The sequence below is a fragment of the Wyeomyia smithii genome, chromosome 3, assembly GCF_029784165.1.
Source record: "Wyeomyia smithii strain HCP4-BCI-WySm-NY-G18 chromosome 3, ASM2978416v1, whole genome shotgun sequence".
Lineage (NCBI taxonomy): Eukaryota > Metazoa > Arthropoda > Insecta > Diptera > Culicidae > Wyeomyia > Wyeomyia smithii.
The window spans coordinates 147,219,675-147,240,917 of NC_073696.1; the positions used below are offsets into that span (position 1 = coordinate 147,219,675).

The following is a 21,243-nucleotide window of genomic DNA, read 5'->3' on the forward strand; positions in this document are numbered from 1 at the left end:
GCGACAGCAAACAAAGGCAACGCACTGATTTCCGTAGCAGGTTTTTTATTCGACCGCTTTAAAACTGCAAACATAATTTTAATTTTAATTTAGGCATAAATTTTAGTATTAAGACTACATCTTACGTATCAGTGGCCTTTTCACTCGCTAGGCTTTGCAGTTCACTGTACAACTCGATAGGTTAGGTATGGAATCTAAGTGTTTTTTTAGCAATAGTATCAATTAAGTATAGGTTTAGGAAATTAGATAAGAAGCATCTACCTTTAGCAATCCTTTAGAATATTTTAGAATTACGAAATAGCATAAGATTCAACTTAGCTTAATAATTATATTATATTATATTTCACCGTAAGTATCTAACACGCGCTACTGGTTTGGGTTTTTACTATTGTCTCCCACTGACAGCTTATCATTCGCGTGACAAGGCTTATCAGTCAAGCGGGTGAACCGGTTATGGTAGGGTGACCGACTCGACGGTACCGGTGTCAACAGTCTCCCCCCGGTGCTTCCCACCATCTGTTGGGACAGCACCTGGATTATCTACGTCGAGTACGGCCAACCTCGATGTAGGTCGCCTATAGGTTCCTTGTCGCGTCTGTACGGAAGCTTGTCGCATTCTACCGTCTGCACCCGGAAAGATCTGGACCACCTTGCCTCGGGTCCATTCGTTACGCCTGCCACTATCTGCAACCAGCACTAAGTCACCGACCTGCAAGGGTTTGGTTTCGGTAAACCATTTCGGTTGCCTTCTTATCACTGGCAGATACTCCATTAAAAAACGTTTCCAGAACATATCCAATTGTCGCTGGATTCCTTTCCAGGTGTCTTGCAGGTTCGTCTGGGATGCGCCTGTGTCCACGCCAGTCAGTTTCGCTCCGCTAGAGGTCCCCAAAAGGAAGTGATTAGGGGTTAAAGCTTCAGACTCCTCGGAGTCCAAAGGTAAATATGTCAGAGGCCTCGAGTTGACAATGCTCTCCGCCTCTACAACCAGTGTTAACAATTCTTCATCAGTTGTTTTCCCCTCTGTGTACGCATCTTTCATAGCCGATTTAACAGACCGTACCAACCTTTCCCAAGCACCCCCCATATGGGGTGCCCCCGGAGGTATGAAACTCCATTTTGTCGTGGTACTAGTGAATGTTACCGATAGTTCCTGGTCGATCTGATCACGCAGAATGCGTTCCGCTCCCTGAAAGTTGGTGCCATTATCGCTGAAGATTTCGATCGGCGACCCTCGTCGTCCGATGAATCGTCGCACACATGATATGCAGGAAGCAGTCGTCAAGCTGAAGGCAATCTCAAGGTGCACAGCTCTTACAGTGAGACATGTAAAGAGTGCAATCCATCTCTTCACATTTGATCTTCCCACTTTCGTTAAGAATGGACCGAAGTAGTCCAGACCCACATAGGTGAATGGACGCATGTGCACTGCAAGGCGGGCTGGAGGAAGCGCAGCCATAGGTAGATTACCGGGACAGGCTTTACGAATCTTACACAATTGGCACTTGTATGCGACCGACTTCACCAATCTACGCAAATTCGGAATAGCGTAATGTTGACGAAGCTCGTTGACGATAGTTTCGTTATTCGCATGTGTAAAACGTTGATGATAATCAGCTACAAGAAGCTGTACTGCTCGGTGTTTCGATGGTAAGATCAGTGGAAACCGGGCATCATAGGTCGCAGCATTCGCAGCAATTATACGGCTCCGTTGTCTCAGCAAACCGGCTTCGTCTAATTCTGGCATCAGTTTGAACAACGCACTTTTTCGCTCGAGACAAGCATGTTTGTGGTTCGGTTTAGTTCTGTTCTGTTCGAGAATGGCCATCTCATCCGGATAACTCTCACGTTGCACCAGTCTCACAATTGCTTGTTCCGCGCCGAGATGCTCGCCCTGCGTAAGGGGTCCATTAATCTTTTGGGTCTGCTCAAAATAATTGAACAGGAAACGTAACGCGTACGCTGCCGTGCGTACCATTTTTCTCCATGAAGAAAATCGATTGTAATCCAGAACTGGAACGAAAACGAAGTGTAGTAACACTGAGGGTCTAACTTCTTCGGTTGTCGGTTCCGTTGGCTCGATAGTTTTTGGCCATTCTTCTTCTGGCAGTCGGAGGAATGCAGGTCCATTAAACCATTGGCTCTCCTGATTGAAATAAGGTCCCCGCCCCCACTTGGTTGCCTCGTCTGCTGGGTTTAGCTTGGATGGCACCCATCTCCAATCGCTAGTATCTGTACTTTCGGAAATTTCTCCCACCCGATGGGCCACAAATGGCTTGTATCGGCGCGGATCAGATTGGATCCATGTTTTCGCTGTTGTGGAATCTGTCCAAAGAAACCTTTTGGAGAACGCGACGGGATGGTGGTCCTGTACGAATTTGAGTAAACGTGTTCCGATAACGCAGCCTTGCAGCTTCAACCGTGGAATGGACATCGGTTTAAGCGGGGCCACTTTGGTTTTGCCGGAAACCAAGACACAATCGGAGGATCCATCGTTTGCGGTCGTTCGAATATAGGCGGCGCACGAGTAAGCGATTTCGCTGGCATCGACGAACACGTGAAGTTGGGCGTTCTTATAGGTCGCTTCAGTGGCTCGGGGAAAGTAGCATCTCGGTATTTTTACGGTTGATATGAACTCGATCATCTTTGTCCATCGGTTCCAGTGCTCGAACGCCTTATCGCCTATCGCTTCATCCCACTCTGTCCCTGCACGCCACAACTCCTGAATTAACACTTTACCGTGAATTATGAATGGGGCAAGGAGTCCCAACGGATCGAATAGAGACATGACACATCGCAGCACTTGGCGTTTGGTTGGTCTAGTGCCACTGTCCAGTAGATGTCTTACCTCTTCACTCATGCGAGTGGAAAAGCTCAATTCATCCAAACCTGTTGACCAGAGCATCCCGAGTACTCTATCCACATGTTCACTACGATCTAGGTACAAGTTCTTGATGTCTGCTGCCGCCGACTCTCCAAGACCTATCAAAACCCTTTCGCTGTTCGTTCTCCAGTTCCGCAGATGAAATCCTCCATTACTGTGAACTAATCGTACCTCTGACGAGACCTTCTCCGCTTCAGATTCGCTGCCAAAGCTGTCGAGGTAATCGTCGACGTAATGGCAGTTCAGTATTCCCTCGACAGCCCTGGGATACTGCTGGATGTGCTGCATGGCATTAATATTTTTCACATACTGCGCAGAAGCAGGTGAGCAAGTAGCACCAAACGTTGCGACGTTCATAACGTAAATATCCGCTGGCCCACTGGGAGTGTTGTGTAGGTTATACCTGTATCCTGGGTATAACCTACCAGGGAATTCTTCTACTAGATATCCCTGTACGCGCCTTTGGCGCGGAATTAATACACAAGATAACGGTGTACTAACTGACTTTATTTTTCGTACATCACTACTTAAATATACCCTACCGGTAACTCAGAGAGAGAGACTTTCTCCACTCTCTGTTTACCTTACTAATCTCTTAACCTATGATCTAGTACCGCATGTACGATAGAACGCATGCGAGAGCATCAACACCGTTGTACCGGCGACTTCTGTTTTGTTTACAACACAAAACTTGTTTATTTTATTCGAGTTTGTTTGCCTGTAGCACAGCAGAAGGCTGCGCGAAGTTCTTTGCCGCCTATTGCATAATCTGTTGATACCTAGTATGTTGACAGAGCCGTACGCGGTCCTCTGTCAAGGAAACCAAATGTTTCGCCAACGTTTGCTTAGCAGAACCGTTCGCGGTCTTTCTTCAAGATCTTTCCTGCTTTCTTTACAAATGATCTTGTTTTAGGGGACAACGGAAGGTTTACTGTCTTTCGGACTAAGCTAAAATGTACCGTATCACAAAATTCTGCGTGACGGAACATAAGGTATTTTCTGCGCGGGGTGTGACGTCACATCTGCCACCCCGCCTAGTTGGCCATTATCTAGAAGAGATGATGGTCACATGGTCCGTTCTGACGGCCGATAGGTGTGTTTTTCTCTTTTTTATTACAATTATTCTCGCGTTTTTATGCAACTATATACACCGTTGTTTTTTTATAATATGTTTTTTTTTTCTCTGGCAGATGAAATTCTGTTATTCAAAACTGTAGCACCGTTTTGAGTTTACATTATCATACATGACATTTTCCTTATTTAAAATTAACAATTGCTTGCTCGCCTGATGCGCAGCGTCGTGAAGATATCTGCTGTTTAGCTGTCGTGTTCAAGCGCCGGGTTACAGGGGGTTTGAAACGGAAGGGTGCGTCTGGCAGTAGAGGTTCTCATCGGTTGTTTGTGATGTCATCCTCGCGAACTCATCTTTAAGTCTTCATCGGGTTATTTGCAATGGTTCAATGGTTATCATTGCACTTTAATTTAAGGCTGCAGTTCAGCTGGTTGTTTTCCGATTGTTCAGAGTGTGTTGTTGAACTTCAATGTTGGGTTAGCCGTGCCCCTTTGGCATAGATCGGCTGTATTTTTGTTTGGCTTATAGTATTGTTATGCGCCGTGTGGCGAAAAGATTTGCGATTGCCACTGGCTCTGCGGTCACTTGGTTTATTATCTTTAACTGTCTGCGCGGGGTGTCCAATTACCCGCTAGCATGTGTGCACATTTTCAAAGCGTAGTGCGTAAAGACCATAGTTGATTAAACACGAGCAAAATTTTATAGCGTCATTTTGCTTGTTTGGCTTTGACCTCGAATCCTCATTTGTGGAAGTCAATAACTCTCAATGAGTAATATATATTTGGAACAAATTATTACGCCCTTCGCTGTGTAGTTTGCTGTATTCGTCTTCGCGCTGAAGTCTCGATTCTGGCTTGAGCCGCATTGATTGAGTTCTGTTGCACATCTGACCTCTTCAGGGATCAAAAACTGGATACTGCTCGTCTCCTCTTGGTAATAACGTTTGGCTTTACCTCCATCTCGACCATAGACACCCGCCGTTCAACTTCCCTCGCAACCGTCTGCTTCCCTTTTCGCGTCATACTGGGCATTATGGTATGCCCCCATCTCAGCATCCGTTGTAATCACCTCTGTCGTCTTCAAGGATCGGGAGCTCGTCTCATTGTCAATTCTTAGATGCTAGCTGCCCTACTTAGCAAGTGGTGCATATATTTTTTTTGCCATTCTTTCATCAATTTTTTTTTTTCGTTAATTTTTTCCACTTGCTGTTTAAAATTAATTTCACACGCGTACGGGCTCTTATGTTCTATTATATCTTCTAATCTTCTACTTAAACACTATGCCCGTTTTTCTTTTTCTTCGGTTAACATAATTTTTCTTTTCCTACTAAATTGTACATCATTTGTATTAGATTTGATTTAGTATTTCAGTATTTGATTCATCTGATTTTACAAATATAACATTCAATTGTGCATTGATTACTTCTTTTCCATTATGCACTTTCTAAGTTTGTTATTTGATGTTTTTTTTTTTTTTTACATTTGAAATCATTTCGACACATATTTATCCATTTATCTGTATTAGGCTTTTACTTTCCGCTTTAAAATATCAGTTTAACTTGTCTTGTGGCCCATTATTAACGCTTTTGTTTTCCATCGAAAAGAGTTCAAATAACTTTCTTCAATTTAAAAAAAATAGCATCAATTCGTTGCTTTGGTTACATATTTTCTTCATTTTGCGTTCTTTCCAAATATTTTCCTCCTTCTTCTTATAACAGTTTTCCATAAAATAAATCTGTTTCCGCACAATGTATTATTTTTTCATTTCTCTATTTTTGTTTCATCATGTTTTCATCGAACAAACCGCATTGGTTCAATCTTTTCTTTTCCTTTATCAAGTATAAGTTTTCAATAAAATAAATCTGTTTCCGCACAATGTGTTATTTTTTCATTTCTCTATTTTTGTTTCATCATGTTTTCATCGAACAAACCGCATTGGTTCAATCTTTTCTTTTCCTTTGTCAAGTATTTCCTGTCTGATTCATAAATAACTCTTTTCATTGTACAAACCGCGTTGATTAAATATTTAGCGTTTTCTTCTGTCTTCGTTTACAATGTACATCTAATAACTGGCGTGTTCTTAACACCTCATATCATCTTCTATTTGCACCTTAAATGACCCGTCACTTTCTCATCTGCTTTATTCTTTAATTTTTTTTTGCATCTCTTTTTGAATCTGTAATTATTTAATTTTCGATTTGTCTCTTGCTACTGTCATACTTACACTACTTACACTTCTCCTGGTATGCAGTAGTCTGCATATTTCCTCTCCCCCTTCCATCCGAAGGTGCGACCGCCCGCTCTAGTGATTCCTGAAAGATAAGAAGGTTAGGAAATAAAAGGAAAATCTCGCACACTCACTCATTCTGGGTTAATTACTCCCTTGTTTACTCTTTCAGTCAGCATTCACCTCAACCATTCCGGGTTAATTACTTCCGATGTATACACTCACACAACCTTAACTAATGAAAGAATAGTTCGAATCCCTTCAAGTCAGTAGTCTTTACGTCTGGAAAGTTCAGCCCTCTTTTCAAATGTCTTTCCTAGTTCTATTGTTGTCTCAATCGCAAAAAAAATGTCCCAATACAGCATCCATCGATTTTCTTCTTCGTTTTCCTATTAAGCCAATAGCTATCAAACTACGTTTTCATGAGGTCTTTTGTTCACTATAATTTCTTTCCCATGTTAACATTTGCATTTTACAAAAGAAAACAAATGCTGTTCTAAATTCTTTCAACTCTTTTTATCCATTACAACCATCCAGATCATTCTAGTAATTTGAATTCCCCAAGTTTTTTGTTTATTCAACCTTTATCGGCGACTTATTCCATTTCTTCACGCCTTTACTTCAGTATGCTTTCTTCCGTTTGGTTCTGCCTATTAATTCCTGTCAATAAAATCATTCATCTTTTTCGGCGACTTTTCGTATTTCTTCACGCCTTTACTTCAGTATACTTTTTCCCGTTTGGTTCTGTTTATGGACTCCCGTCAATAAAATCATTCATATTTTTCGGCGACTTTTCGTATTTCTTCACGCCTATATTTTACTTTTACCTTACTTTTTCATACAGTTTTAGGTGCTTGCTATTATAACTCATGCCATCCAATATCGTATTTCATTAAATATATTCTGTCCGTTAACCTTGAAAGCATAGTTTAAGTTCATATATTCAGTCATAATAACGCTTAAGCCGGTTATTATGAACTTTTTCTAAACGGTTTCCGTTTTTGATTACCGTGGTCATTTCACTTGGGAATTCCACTACTTCATAAGGTCCTCTCCACATATTCTGGAGCTTTTGACCTGATCCTGTCGGGACTGATTTCACTAAAACTAAATCGCCATACATGGGCTGCCATTCATTTGCCTTTCTGTCATAAACTTGCTTGCGCTTTTCTTTTGAATCCTTTAGGTTGGCCTTCGCGTTCGCGTGGAGGTCAAAAAATATTTTTTTCATCTCTTGTGTATATGTTTCATATGTCAAATTGTCCACTCCATTCCGCTTGTAAATGGAGGTGGGAATGCGTGCTGTACGTCCATACAACAATTCGAAAGGGGTGTACCCCGTTGATGAGTTTACTGAAGTATTATACTGAAACGTAAAAAATGGGAGTAAGTTATCCCACGTGTGCGGTTTTCCGCCAATAAATTGCCTTAGGTAAGTTTTTAACTCCCGATTAGATCTTTCCACCAAATTTGCTTGTGGGTGGTACGGACTCGTCGTTATTTTCACAATTTTCAAAATTTTGCACACATCTTTCATGAGCGTGCTTACAAAATTCGCACCGTTATCTGTAACTAACTCCAACGGTACGCCGAATTTGCAAATATAATTCTCTACAAAAGTCCTCGCTACCGTCTGGCTTTCTTGGTTTTCCATAGGTGCGACAGTTAAATATCTAGTTAGGTCGTCCTGCATGACCAGACCATAACGATTTCCTAAGTCGGATTCGGGTAACACTACTATATCCATGTATAATTTCTCGAATGGCTCCGATGCGGTTGTGGTGATCTGCATCGGTATCTTGTTTGATCTTCCAATTTTGTTCTTTTGGCAGGAATCACACTGCCGAACGTAGTTCTCGATATCCCGTTTCATCGTAGCCCACGTAAAAAGTGTGCCAATTCTTTGGCGCATTCGTCGCGCTCCTACGTGCCCTCCTAAGGGTGCATCGTGAAATTCCTTTAAAATTGTTTCCACTTGATCTGGCGCAATTACTGTACGCTCGCTATTAGCATTATATAATACTATTTGTTTTTCTAGCTTACCCGCTAGGAACTGAATCATTTGCAGAACTTCCTGTTGCTTGATTTTTCTGAATGATATTAGGTGAATGACCCCGGCTGCCTTTACTGCCGTGGGGCTCTTATTGAAGCTATCTAAAAATTGTGAAAAAAATTTCCGGCAATCGATCAATGAACTTTCGCTGCCGTCTACTATGAAACCGCCTACCTTCTTGTCTTTAAATTTGAGTACACCATCCTCTACGTAGTCTTTCAATCCTTGTGACAGCTGACACAGTGTCTGAAGTTCTCTGTACGCCGTCCGACTGTTCAAAATGACAAGACGAGCTTCGATATTCCTCTCGTCCAATATTCTCTTCGAGACTTCCACCGTCTCACTTGGTATCAGGTCATTTGATAATGCCTGTGAAAAGTCATCATATGAAATGTTGACGAGTTGTTGCTCATCCTCGTCCTCAGCGATGTCCGCAATGTCTATGGCACTCAAATCTTGTATTGTGCCGTTCAAATCATCCGAAGCGTTCTTCTGCTGCTCTAGCAGGCGTTTCTGCTGGCGCGTAATCATGGCTATCTGCCTGTGGGGTGAACTTTCCTGCCCCTGACACGTCCCATCTGATAAACGTGACAAAAAATCGGCGACTATATTTTCGCTACCCTGTTTATACCTGATGCTGCATTCCAAACCCTGCAACTTTAGTCTCAATCTTGTCAGCGTTGGAGATGTCTCTTTGAGCCTCCAAATCGCTATAAGTGGTCTGTGGTCTGTGTAAACGATAAACCTTTGACCAAAAATGTAATGTTTGAAGTATTCTATGGCCCATACAATCGCCAATAGTTCCTTTTCTATGATATGATATCTGGTCTCTGCACCTACAAGTGCACGACTCGCGAACGCGATCGGCCGGTGCATGGATTTTTCATTCGACAGGACGGCTCCAATAGCATAATTGCTAGCGTCTGTCGTAATAACGAAAGTGTCTTGATAATCTGGCCGGACTAAAACCGGCTCTGTAATCAGCGCGTTTCTAAGGAATTCGAACGCTTCCTGACATTCTTTCCCCCACACAAATTTAGCGTCTTTCTTCAACAAATCATTCAGCGGCTTGCGCTTCTCCGCGATGTTGGGGATAAACTTCCCGTAAAAATTTACTGTTCCCAAAAATGATCTTATACCTTTCACGTTTGTGGGTGGTTTAAGGCTCTGAATGGCCCTAATATTTGCATTGGTGGGTTTTATGCCTTCTTCATTAACGACATGACCCAAATACTCCAGTTCCTTTTTCAAAAACTGACACTTAGACGGATCTATTTTTAAGTTATGTTTACGCAAGGCTTGTAATACTTTTCGCAAGCTATCATTATGGTCGGTGATAGTGTCACCGAAAACTATAATATCATCGAGGTAGACAAATGCTTTCACATCCCCTATCTCAAAAAGAACAGTATTCATAAGTTTTTGGAATGTTGAGGGACTGTTCTTTAACCCCATCGGCATTCGTGTAAATTCGAAGTGACCTTTGGGAGTGGAAAACGCCGTTTTAGCCGCATCTCGGCGGTCGATCGGGACTTGATAGAAACCCGATTTTAAATCAATTGAGGAGAAATATTTTGCTCCTCCAACATTATCCAATATCTCATTTATAAGAGGTATTGGGTATACAAACGGCTTGGTAACTTTGTTCAATGATCTAAAGTCCACCACAATTCTGTATCTTTTATTACCGTCAGCATCCGGTTTCTTTGGTACACATAACACCGGTGCATTCCAGGGACTAGTGCTGGGTCTAATAATACCCTGCGCCCTCATTTCATCGATTTCCTTATTAATGTGCCGTTTCGTGGCCTCCGGAAATCTATATTGCCGCTTATTGATAGGCACCTCCTATGAAGTTTCTATCGTGTGTACGGCGGCGTCAGTAGTGGTTAACCTGTCGCCTTCGAAAAAGAAAATATCTGCATAGCTTTCAACTATATTCTTTACTGTCTTGAATTCCCTCTCAGGCAAGTGCGCCAAATTTAGCACTTGCCGTAGTTTTTCAATTCTTGCAATACCTTTTGACTCTGGTGTCAGCTTGTGCTCCAACAGGTCATAGTCAAGCCTCGAGTCTAGGTCCAACTCGGGCATTATAGTATTCTTAGAGTCAAGAAAATTGTTCTTCGGCTCTTCATTTCGATATGTTTGGTGCTCTCTATTTATTTCGTTTTTGTCTACGTCAGCCTCATTGCGGGCTGTGTTGCTAGTATCTCGCAACTCGTTCTGCACCATAACTCTATTTCTGGCTGCCACATAAACATGTTGACTAAGGACTTCGTCTTTGGGCATACTCCACGAACTCAAGTCGTCCGGACTTCTGTTTCCGTGTTTTTTGAACACTATGTAATCAAAATTATTTCCTATTTGAAGCGTATGCTTCTTTGAGAATTCTGCGCCGATTAATCCGTCGCTTGGCAAATTTTCTAATATATGAAATTGCGTCGGGATCAAAAAGTCTTCAACTATTAAATCCAACATAATTGTACCTGAGGTTCGCACAATGTCTTGGCCGATACCTCCAAAAGTGGTTACATCCTGTGTATTTACCGGTACATTCAAAAGATTCATTCATAATATCCCCAAATTCCTTTAATAAATTCTGCTTAACCTGTGGCCAAGCGTTTGCGTTAATTCGATGTATTGCGGCAGCAGCTCTGCCTTTTAGTTTTAATAGAACAATGTAAACCAGTGGAGCGTGTGATACTCCTTCTGGTATCTCCCGAGCAAAATGCTCGATATGATAAACGAACGCTTCTAGTTCGTCTAGCGATCCATCAAATTCTGGGATGCACTGCATGGCATCTGCTTTTGGGAACGTGTACTCCATTATAAATATAAAATTTTATATATATTTCATAAAAACAATAAAAGGTACTGCGGACTAAATACTATAAGACTATATAAGGCTTATGTAGCCTTCTTCTTTTTTTTCTAGGTATCACTAACGATTCTGTTGACCAGATGTGATAACGTAGCGTGACCGACTCTAATTTCTTCGTCGCGCCATCAAAAAATCTGAACACCAAGTTTCGAACCATTTAGTGTCAACGGTTCAACGTTTATCTTCATTAATTAAATAAATAACTTTAGGTTTTCATAGTAATTAAATGATTATTTTAAAAAAAATCATTTCTATTTAGTGTAATTAAATTAATCAAAGATTGTAAATGTTTACATTAGATGGCGTAAGGTGCCATTCCTTATTCATGAAATAATATTTTAACGTAAACTTCCAACATTATATATCTCTGCCGTCGGTTACTATGTACTCTTCCGGTGGATATGTCACCATCGCTGCGCGCGTTGCGCTTATAGATGTATCCATTTTTTTTACCCTCTTAGCAATTCACCGCTACTGGTAAGCCATGTATGGTAGCAAAACGTTCTTACCATTGGCCATTAAAATTGATGCTTACAAAATACGACCTTGGCCGTGGCTGGCACAGCTGATCGCAATAACACTGCAAAATTCATAAACAGAGACAGCGTACCCGACAATTAGTACAACTGACTAACTTTTGTATGCAACGTGTGAGCGCGCAATTCGTAGTTACCGCTCTCACGCTCTTTATTGGACATTAATGAAATGCGACTTTACCCTTTTTATATTTGCTAACGATAACGTAGCCACCCGTGTGCTAAAATTCTCTCTTAGAATAATTAAGGTGATTTCCATGTGCGCAGCTCTGCGAGTATCTGTTTGCGTTCTTAAATTCGATTTGCTAGCGGTGTTACCGCCCGTTTGCTTCCCGCTCTGCCAGTTTAATTATTTTGTTGGGCAAATGAACGAAAATCGCTTGCGTGCACTTGTCGTGCCGAGAGTTTTATTGCTTGCCGTTTGAGAAATAAAATCAGCAGCAGCGGCGCGAATTGATTGTTTATACAAATTGGCCTCTCGACCCAAGTAGATGTGATAACCTGTAAATCGTTATTATTACGAACCACTGAAGATTTGTTACGATTGTAGTTCGCCTAATGTAGTCTCCAAGGTCATTTATGTCTCCTAATGTGTATCTCTCCGTCGTTCTCTTCTATCGTCAATAGCTCCTAAATGGTTTTATATTTGGTAATTTTTTGTTCTATCAGTTTAAAAAAAAAAATTCAATAGATGTTAATTCACTGTGTGCTTCTCACCCCTTGATTCCTGAGTTTCTACAAGGGTCGATGAAAGCGGGGGATCTTCAAAAATCACCGATCGCTCTAAGTTCGCCAACTGATCTTCTGCAAGATCTGATGTCTCAAACTCAAGACAATTTTCTGATAATCTTCTATTTCTGTTTGGCTCAGGAACAATCGCCGAGTTATTTAAGATTTTCAATGCCAGACACACTTTCGATTGAACAAGTGTGTACTGATCTGTTAATCTATTCCAATGTTCTGGCGTTAAATTCGAATTTTCATACTCTTTTAAAATTTCCGAAAAGTCGTTTAAAGCGTCGCTTAATAATTTTCTTCTATTAGCGACTGCCGCCCGCGTTCTCGGCCTGTTTATGTTATTGCTCAGATTATGGTACTCCTGGTAGACATAATCCTTAAGCTCTTTTAATCTATTCTGCTATTGCGATATGCCGCATAATAAAAAAGGAAATGACTCACTCACCCGAGTATCCTTGACACAGGGCCGGTCATCGTCGTTGACTTCAATTTCCACTACGTAACTTCGGCACCTTATGAAAAAAAACGATCGCACTTTACAAGTCGTCTTCAGGAGCAAAACACAGCACCTTTTCCCCGCATACGAATGTCACTCGCTTGGGTTTGCCACCAACTCAGTTCACTTCCATGCAAAAAGCGAGAAAAGAGAACACTTTTTGTCAACGTCTTTTCTCGATTTTCGTTTCTCTTTTTTTTTTCTCTTTCACTAGCAGCACTACTTTCCAAGCTGTTGACCTCGATAAATCGTTAAGTACTTTTTCTTCAGTTCTCTTTTTTTTTTCCTTTTTTTTTTTTCTTTAAATAACACACTCTTTTTCCTCCGCGAGCACTACTTGGATTAAAACTCCGAAAAACTATTTCATTTTTCACTGAACCACAGATATTTAAACCACTACTTTTTCTTTTTGCTCCCTTAGCGTGATTACTACGACCGAGTTTACGACCGCGTCTGACTTCCGAGATACGTCCGATTAAAGAAAAGATTCAATGGCGCGGAAAAGACCACGCGCTGTCACCACGTGTGTAGGTTATACCTGTATCCTGGGTATAACCTACCAGGGAATTCTTCTACTAGATATCCCTGTACGCGCCTTTGGCGCGGAATTAATACACAAGATAACGGTGTACTAACTGACTTTATTTTTCGTACATCACTACTTAAATATACCCTACCGGTAACTCAGAGAGAGAGACTTTCTCCACTCTCTGTTTACCTTACTAATCTCTTAACCTATGATCTAGTACCGCATGTACGATAGAACGCATGCGAGAGCATCAACACCGTTGTACCGGCGACTTCTGTTTTGTTTACAACACAAAACTTGTTTATTTTATTCGAGTTTGTTTGCCTGTAGCACAGCAGAAGGCTGCGCGAAGTTCTTTGCCGCCTATTGCATAATCTGTTGATACCTAGTATGTTGACAGAGCCGTACGCGGTCCTCTGTCAAGGAAACCAAATGTTTCGCCAACGTTTGCTTAGCAGAACCGTTCGCGGTCTTTCTTCAAGATCTTTCCTGCTTTCTTTACAAATGATCTTGTTTTAGGGGACAACGGAAGGTTTACTGTCTTTCGGACTAAGCTAAAATGTACCGTATCACAAAATTCTGCGTGACGGAACATAAGGTATTTTCTGCGCGGGGTGTGACGTCACAGTGTCACTCCACAGGAAACGCTGAGAATTTCTATCGGATGGTTGTATAACCAATTGATGGAACATTTGTTCTATATCCGCACTAACAGCTATGGCATACAGGCGAAAGCGAAAGAGTATTGCCGGCAGCAGGGTTAGTTGATCTGGCCCCTTCAATAAAACACTGTTCAGCGATACACCGGAAACCTTCGCCGCCGCGTCCCATATAAGACGCACTTTGCCCGGTTTGTTGGGATTTTTAACTGCTCCCAACGGTAAGAACCAAATTTTCCTGGGATCCGCACTTTCCAAATCGGCTGTAGTCGCTCGCTGCGCGAAACCTTTTTGGACATACTCTTTGATTTGACGGCTTATATTCTCCCGTAGGACCGGATCGCGTTCCATTCTCCGTTGGAGGCATTGATGTCTTCGTAAGGCCATGCCATAGCTGTCGGGTAGTTCGATATCGTCCTCTTTCCATAGCAGACCCGTCTCGAAATGCCTGCCAACACGCTTCGTTGTTTTCTCCAACAGTGCTTGTGCTCGCTTCTCCTCCGCACTGAGTTTGGAATCATACTGTCCAACTCCGTTCTCTTCTACCGCAAAAAACTGTTTTACCGTCTCATGTAACGAATCATCTCTCGCACAGCCACAAATGTGGAAGCTGAATTCTTGGTTTGTTTCGGACGTCCGCCGCCCATAGACGCACCATCCCAGTCGCGTTTTAACGGCAATCGGACCGGATCCATCTCCTTCTCTTGTCTTCAACGGCACAGCAAGTTTTAAGTTGTCTATCCCGATTAATATAGCCGGTCTGGCATTACGGTAGCTTTTTATTGGCAGCTGTCTTAAGTAAGCGAACTTGTTAGCTGCCTCCACGAAATCGAAAGATTGCGACGGTAGGTCCAAATTATGCACGGTACGCGCGTTTACCAGTTTATACTGTCGCTGCTGTTCCGACCCCGAAATTGCAATGGTTACAGCATGTGACTCCTTTTCCACCCTCGACGTGTTTCCGGTCCATCTGAGGCATAGAGGTTGTGGTTCTCCTACCAAACCAAGCTGGGCTACCAGATCGCCTTCGACTAAAGTCAGTGACGAACCCTCGTCTAGAAAGGCAAAGGTGTTTACTTTCCCAGATTTTCCGTACAACGTTACAGGTAGAATTCGGAACAAAACATCGGAATCCAAGAGCCGATGAGTGTGGTTATTGGCTACTTGCGCAGGCGGAGCTGTTGACTTCCCATGCAGAAGTGGGTGGTGTTTAAACTGACAGCCATTTACGTTGCATCGGTTATTACTACGGCAGGCTCTCCTACCATGAGCGTATAAGCAAATTTGACACACGCTTAATGCACGAATCCGTCGCCAGCGATCGTCAATGGATAGAGCTCTGAACGCTTGGCACTCTCGGAGCTTATGTCCTTCCTTGTCGCAATGTAAGCATCCACTCCCCCTATACTGTATCACCGGCGGTGTAGATGTGTCGATACCCTTAGCTTGATGCGAGTTCACGTAAGCTTTCGTTTTTTCTCTACCGCTGGTTTTTCGGTCGTCCGACTCGCATAGCACTACACTCGAGGCATCCTGCATCACCCCGGTCATGTATTCGCTGAATGTTTTCAAATCTACCCCAACACGATCTCGTTTGAATCCTGCCCACATCAGTTTCTGGTCGGCAGGCAATTTTCCGACGAGCTCTTGCAAGAGTGTGGGGTTTGACAAATGAGCTCGCTCGTTAGCCGCTTCTATGTGATCGCACAGTTCCTGTACAGCCATTCCATACCCTATAAGGGCTTCCAACCTATCACCCCGAGGAGATGGCATTGCTCTTACTTTTTGTAACAAAACGTTTATTAACAACTCAGGACGCCCATATCTCAAGCGTAGAGTTTCTATCACTTGTGAAACCGCTGCCGGAAATACCAGTCGACTTCGAACACATTCCAACGCGCGTCCTCGTAAGCATTTTTGAAGGCGAACCATGTTCTCACCATTAGTATAGCCGCATGCTCTCGTTGTGTATTCATAATTTGAAATAAATATCGGCCAGTCCGCTAGATCCTCAGAAAATATTGGAAGATCGCGAGATAACGATTGACGCGACGTAAGCTGTTGTTGTGTTGGCATAGGGTCACTTTCCCTTTGGCTCAAGTTGGAAATAGTAGGTTCCAGTTCCGGCAGTTCCTGATAAGGTTCAGTCGATGAATGTTGCAGTAGTGGCTGCTGCAAAAAGGAATCCTGTCTCGTGGGCATTGGAGCCAATTGAGGCTGTACAGCACCTGGGTACTGTACCAGAGGTGACGGCTGCGTTAGTTGGGGATATGCGGAAGCTTGTTGCATTGTAAACTGTTGCTGTACGAATGGCTGATGACCCAAAGATGACTGCACTGGCTGTACAGCAGGCTGCTGCAGAAACGGTTGCAAGGTGGACTGCATTACGGGCATGATCGACTGCACTAAAGGCTGCTGCACAGAAAGCTGTTGCACTAAAGGCTGCTGCACGAAAGGCTGCTGCACTAAAGGCTGCTGCACTGAAGGCTGCTGCACTGAAGGCTGCTGCACTGAAGGCTGCTGCACTGAAGGCTGCTGCACTGAAGGCTGCTGCACTGAAGGCTGCTGCACTGAAGGCTGCTGCACCGAAGGCTGCTGCACTGAAAGCCGCTGCACCGTAGGCTGCTGCACTGTAGGCTGTTTCGCAGTAGTCACAGGGGGAATAAAGGTACAAGGGCTACGAGTCTGTTTCAGCAATATTATTTTGTTATTTATTAAACTAGAGTGCGCGTGAGCTAAACGCTGCTCTTCATTTTGAGGGAATTGTGTGGTTGGAGGTAATATCGGTTGAGAAGCATCACTTTTATTCTCTCTATTAATATGGTTTTCAGAGGCATGACACTTACCTTTAGAAACTACATTTGTTTGCTTTGCAACCCCCTGCGTCCCTACACTTAATTGCACGGGAACGTCATTCCTGCTTCCAGCTAGCAGTGTTCTACCAGGGGTAACTGTTGACGGCATTATCGATAAGCGATGCATAGTTGAATGCATCCCTTCGAGCTCCTTCTTGCATTAGTTCCACTGTTCTTGGAGGTCTACACGACGCTCCGATCCCGCTCGCATGCTGTGGATCATGTCCATTGTTTTCCCTTGACACTCATTCACTGCCGGAGCAACCGGTCGTACATGGCTTATATTCCCAGTGGTATCAAACGTGGAGATACTACGCCCTTGAAGAGGAGAACTGTGCTGTTGAGTGTCTAAACTTGACGGTAATCCTTCAGTGAGACCGCCTACCGCTTCAGCTCCAAAGCTAATCTGTGTTGAATGCGGATCATGCCGCTGGAATGCTAAAGCTGCTGGAGTTTGTATTACCGCGCTAATTTGCAAATCCGCGCTGTCTCCGATCCATTCACGGACTCTTCTCATGCTGTTATCGTGGCTTACACGGCTTTTTTTCTCTTCTTCGGCAGCAATCGCAGCCTCAAGTAGCTTTTGCTGCTCCTGTAGAAATCGTTTTTCCATTGCGATCTCCGTCCGTTGTCTCTCCAACTCTTGACGTTCTCGCAAGTTTGCCATACTATTGGATAAGTGTGACGACGATCGGCTCACGACACTCGCTCTCGTTGATACACGGGAGGATGGATGACTCATGATGATACTTTTAAAGATTGTTGCGACAGCAAACAAAGGCAACGCACTGATTTTCGTAGCAGGTTTTTTATTCGACCGCTTTAAAACTGCAAACATAATTTTAATTTTAATTTAGGCATAAATTTTAGTATTAAGACTACATCTTACGTATCAGTTGCCTTTTCACTCGCTAGGCTTTGCAGTTCACTGTCCAACTCGATAGGTTAGGTATGGAATCTAAGTGTTTTTTTAGCAATAGTATCAATTAAGTATAGGTTTAGGAAATTAGATATAAAGCATCTACCTTTAGCAATCCTTTAGAATATTTTAGAATTACGAAATAGCATAAGATTCAACTTAGCTTAATAATTATATTATATTATATTTCACCGTAAGTATCTAACACGCGCTACTGGTTTGGGTTTCTACTATTGTCTCCCACTGACAGCTTATCATTCGCGTGACAAGGCTTATCAGTCAAGCGGGTGAACCGGTTATGGTAGGGTGACCGACTCGACGGTACCGGTGTCAACACATATAGTTTTTACATTTTAAAATTTTTTCTAGTTTCTAAGTCTTTGTACATACTTCAATTAATTGTTCATAAATTTATTGAGCGCGACTGTTGGTATAAATAGTGCGTTTTGTAAAGTTTCAACGGCAGTGATAACTCTAAGTGAGGTGTTCTTGGTGAATTGTTTTAAATCAATTTTTCGAGATGGCTATGAAGTTTCATACGCAAACCATCTGACAAACGAAGAAGTGGACTATGAGCTGGTACTGCGAAACTAGCTAGAAGAACGGCAAAAAGATATGCCAGTCAAATTGCGACTATTGCGCAGACTGTTTCAAGAAGATAAAAAGGTAGGGCGGGAATATCGTGCGCCATACCAGTTTGAGACGGAAGTTAATCTTATCACCAATCGGGTTGCTCAAATTGAACGTTTGTTAAATGACGGCGCACACCCGAATTTGTTGTCTCGTTTAAGGCACTATTACCTTCGAGTGCAGAGAAACGTTGCAGCAAATGAAGGGGGCGAAAAGGCTCGTCACCGGTTACTTAACAGAATCGAGGAGTTACTTTTAAAAACAGCTAGCAGACTTCCCCTTTCGGAAACGGAAGACGAAGGAGCAGTTGTGGAGCTGGGTGGAGCAGAAGCGGACGATGCATTTGTTGGTACAGGGGCAACTGGCGACGCACGGGGAAATGACTCATTAGGAGCGGTTCCCAAAGTAAAGGAAATACTCGAAAAACCAAACAAACCAGTGCCAAAGAACCTTCTTATGATGTGATGAAAAGCCGTGTGTTGGAACTTGAGCATCAGCTGAAGGAATTGCAACGGCAGATGTCAGCCACCAGTCTTACTCCGAGGGTGAACCCGGCACACCAGAGCGCGAGTAGGCCAGGTTTACAGAATCAAACCCGAGATTGGGACAGGCAGGATAATCTTCGCGGTCACGACAGGCCAGTTCGCACGCAGAACAATACGGATCGACGTTCAGATTCGAGACCGGTTCCACCAGTAGTTAGCGACAGCGACTCGGAAGAGGAGGACCGACATGATCGGTTCAGAGATAGGCAGAGGCCAAACGGAAGACAAAGCCCAGGTGCTAGCGACGGTAGGCGCGAATCATGGGGATCGATGTCTAGCCACCAGCGGGACCGTGAGCCACGACATTTCAGAAGGATAGAACACTGGAAATTGTTCTTCTCAGGTGACATGAAATCCGTACCGGTAGAAGGCTTTCTGTACAAACTAAAAAAAATTCTAGAAGAGAAGGGGTATCGGACTACAGTTTGCTGAGGAATATTCACCTTATTTTGGAAGGACCGGCTTCGGACTGGTTCTTTACATACGTTGACGAATTTCAAAACTGGGATGATTTCGAGCAACGGATTCGATACCGATTTGGGAACCCGAATCAGGACCAGGGCATACGACCTAAAATTCAAGAGCGGAAACAACTGCGAGGGGAACCGTTCATTGCGTTTGTGACTGAGATAGAGAGGTTGAATAAAATGCTTTCTAGACCACTATCTCCCCGGAGAAAATTCGAAGTAGTGTGGGATAATATGCGGCAACACTACCGCTCAAAAATCGCAACTATTTCTGTTCGAGACCTGGACCATCTTATACGCCTCAATCACGGCATAGACGCAGCCGATATGAATCACCAACAGTATTCGGACGCCCGGGGTCAACGCAACATCCTTCATCTGGAATTCAACCAATGGTAAATTTGGGCCAGGGCCCGGAACCAGTCAGAGATTTTGAGAAGGTCAACGAACTTATTACGTTCAACTTGGAACCAATTGGACCATTACCACAGTTGCCAACTACGGAAGACACATCTCTGGATTTTCCTACGTTTGATGTACCAGAAAATGTTCAAGTACCCACAGAAGAGTCCATCGAAGTTGAACATATGCTATCACGAACGGAGCGAATGGAACTGGTGGAGGTTATTAAAGGGTTCGATTACACTTCGAGCGAGAAGCTTGGTAGAACGAACATGATCGAGCACGAGATCGTGTTGAAGGAAGGAGCGAAGCCCAGAAATCAACCGACGTATCGCTGTTCGCCTAGCATACAAAAAGAAGTAGACGCAGAAATCAAGAGGTTTAAACAGATGGGCGTGATAGAAGAATGCTTCAGCGAATGGACTAATCCGTTGGTACCGGTTCGGAAATCAAACGGCAAAATCAGGGTGTGTTAGACTCTAGAAGGTTGAACGCAATGACCGTAAAAGACACGTACCCGATTAGAAACATGTTGGAGATATTCGGCAGGCTAGAACACGCTAAATAATTTTCAATCATCGATTTGAAAGACGCTTATTTTCAGATCCCGTTGAAAGATGAATGTAAAAAGTTGATAGCTTTTCGAACTTCAAAAGGACTGTTCAGGTTCAATGTGTGTCCATTTGGAGTAACAAACGCACCGTTTACGATGTGTCGGTTAATGGACAAGGTAATTGGGTTTGACCTCATGCCGTCCATGTTCGTCTACTTAGACGACATTGTGATCGCGACATAATCATTATCAGAGCACTTCCGGCTGTTGAAAATAGTCGCCGAGAGACTCAGAAAGGCGAATCTTACGGTGTCCCTGGAGAAATCGAAGTTTTGTCGGAAGCAGATAAAATATTTGGGGTACTTGCTGACGGAATAAGGTGTTGCGATCGATGGAGCAAGGATCGCGCCTATTCTGGACTAGGCAAGACCTAGGAACATCAAGGACGTTCGCCGGTTGTTAGGTTTGGCAGGCTTCTACCAACGGTTCATCAAGAACTATAGTCGAATAACCGTTTCAATCACAGATCTGCTCAAGAAAGCGAAAAAAAGTTCGACTGGACGGAGGAAGCCGAGCAGGCCTTCACCGAGCTAAAGTCAGTATTGACATCTGCACCGATTCTAGCGAATCCGGATTTTAGTTAGCCATTTAGTATAGAGTCTGATGCTTCGGATACGGCTGTTGGGGCAGCACTGGTTCAGGAGCTCGACGGAGACACGAGAGTTTTCAATCACAGATCTGCTCAAGAAAGCGAAAAAAAGTTCGACTGGACGGAGGAAGCCGAGCAGGCCTTCACCG

At 43.2% G+C, this 21,243-nt stretch overlaps 1 protein-coding gene and 1 pseudogene across 1 annotated transcript; both read right to left on the bottom strand.

Annotated features, from left to right (window-relative positions):
- Positions 1 to 451: 451 nt before the first annotated feature.
- Positions 452 to 3,241, bottom strand: LOC129728668 (uncharacterized). Its single transcript, XM_055687120.1, has one exon. The coding sequence runs from the start codon at positions 3,239 to 3,241 to the stop codon at positions 452 to 454; it is 2,790 nt and encodes a 929-aa protein (XP_055543095.1).
- A 10,689-nt stretch (positions 3,242 to 13,930) lies between these two features.
- LOC129728669 (uncharacterized) lies at positions 13,931 to 18,186 on the bottom strand (annotated as a pseudogene).
- Between the last annotated feature and the right edge of the window lie 3,057 nt (positions 18,187 to 21,243).

Excerpts from the sequence above, each read along its gene's own strand:
- LOC129728668 (XM_055687120.1), bottom strand. The coding sequence starts at position 3,241 with ATGAACGTCGCAACGTTTGGTGCTACTTGCTCACCTGCTTCTGCGCAG.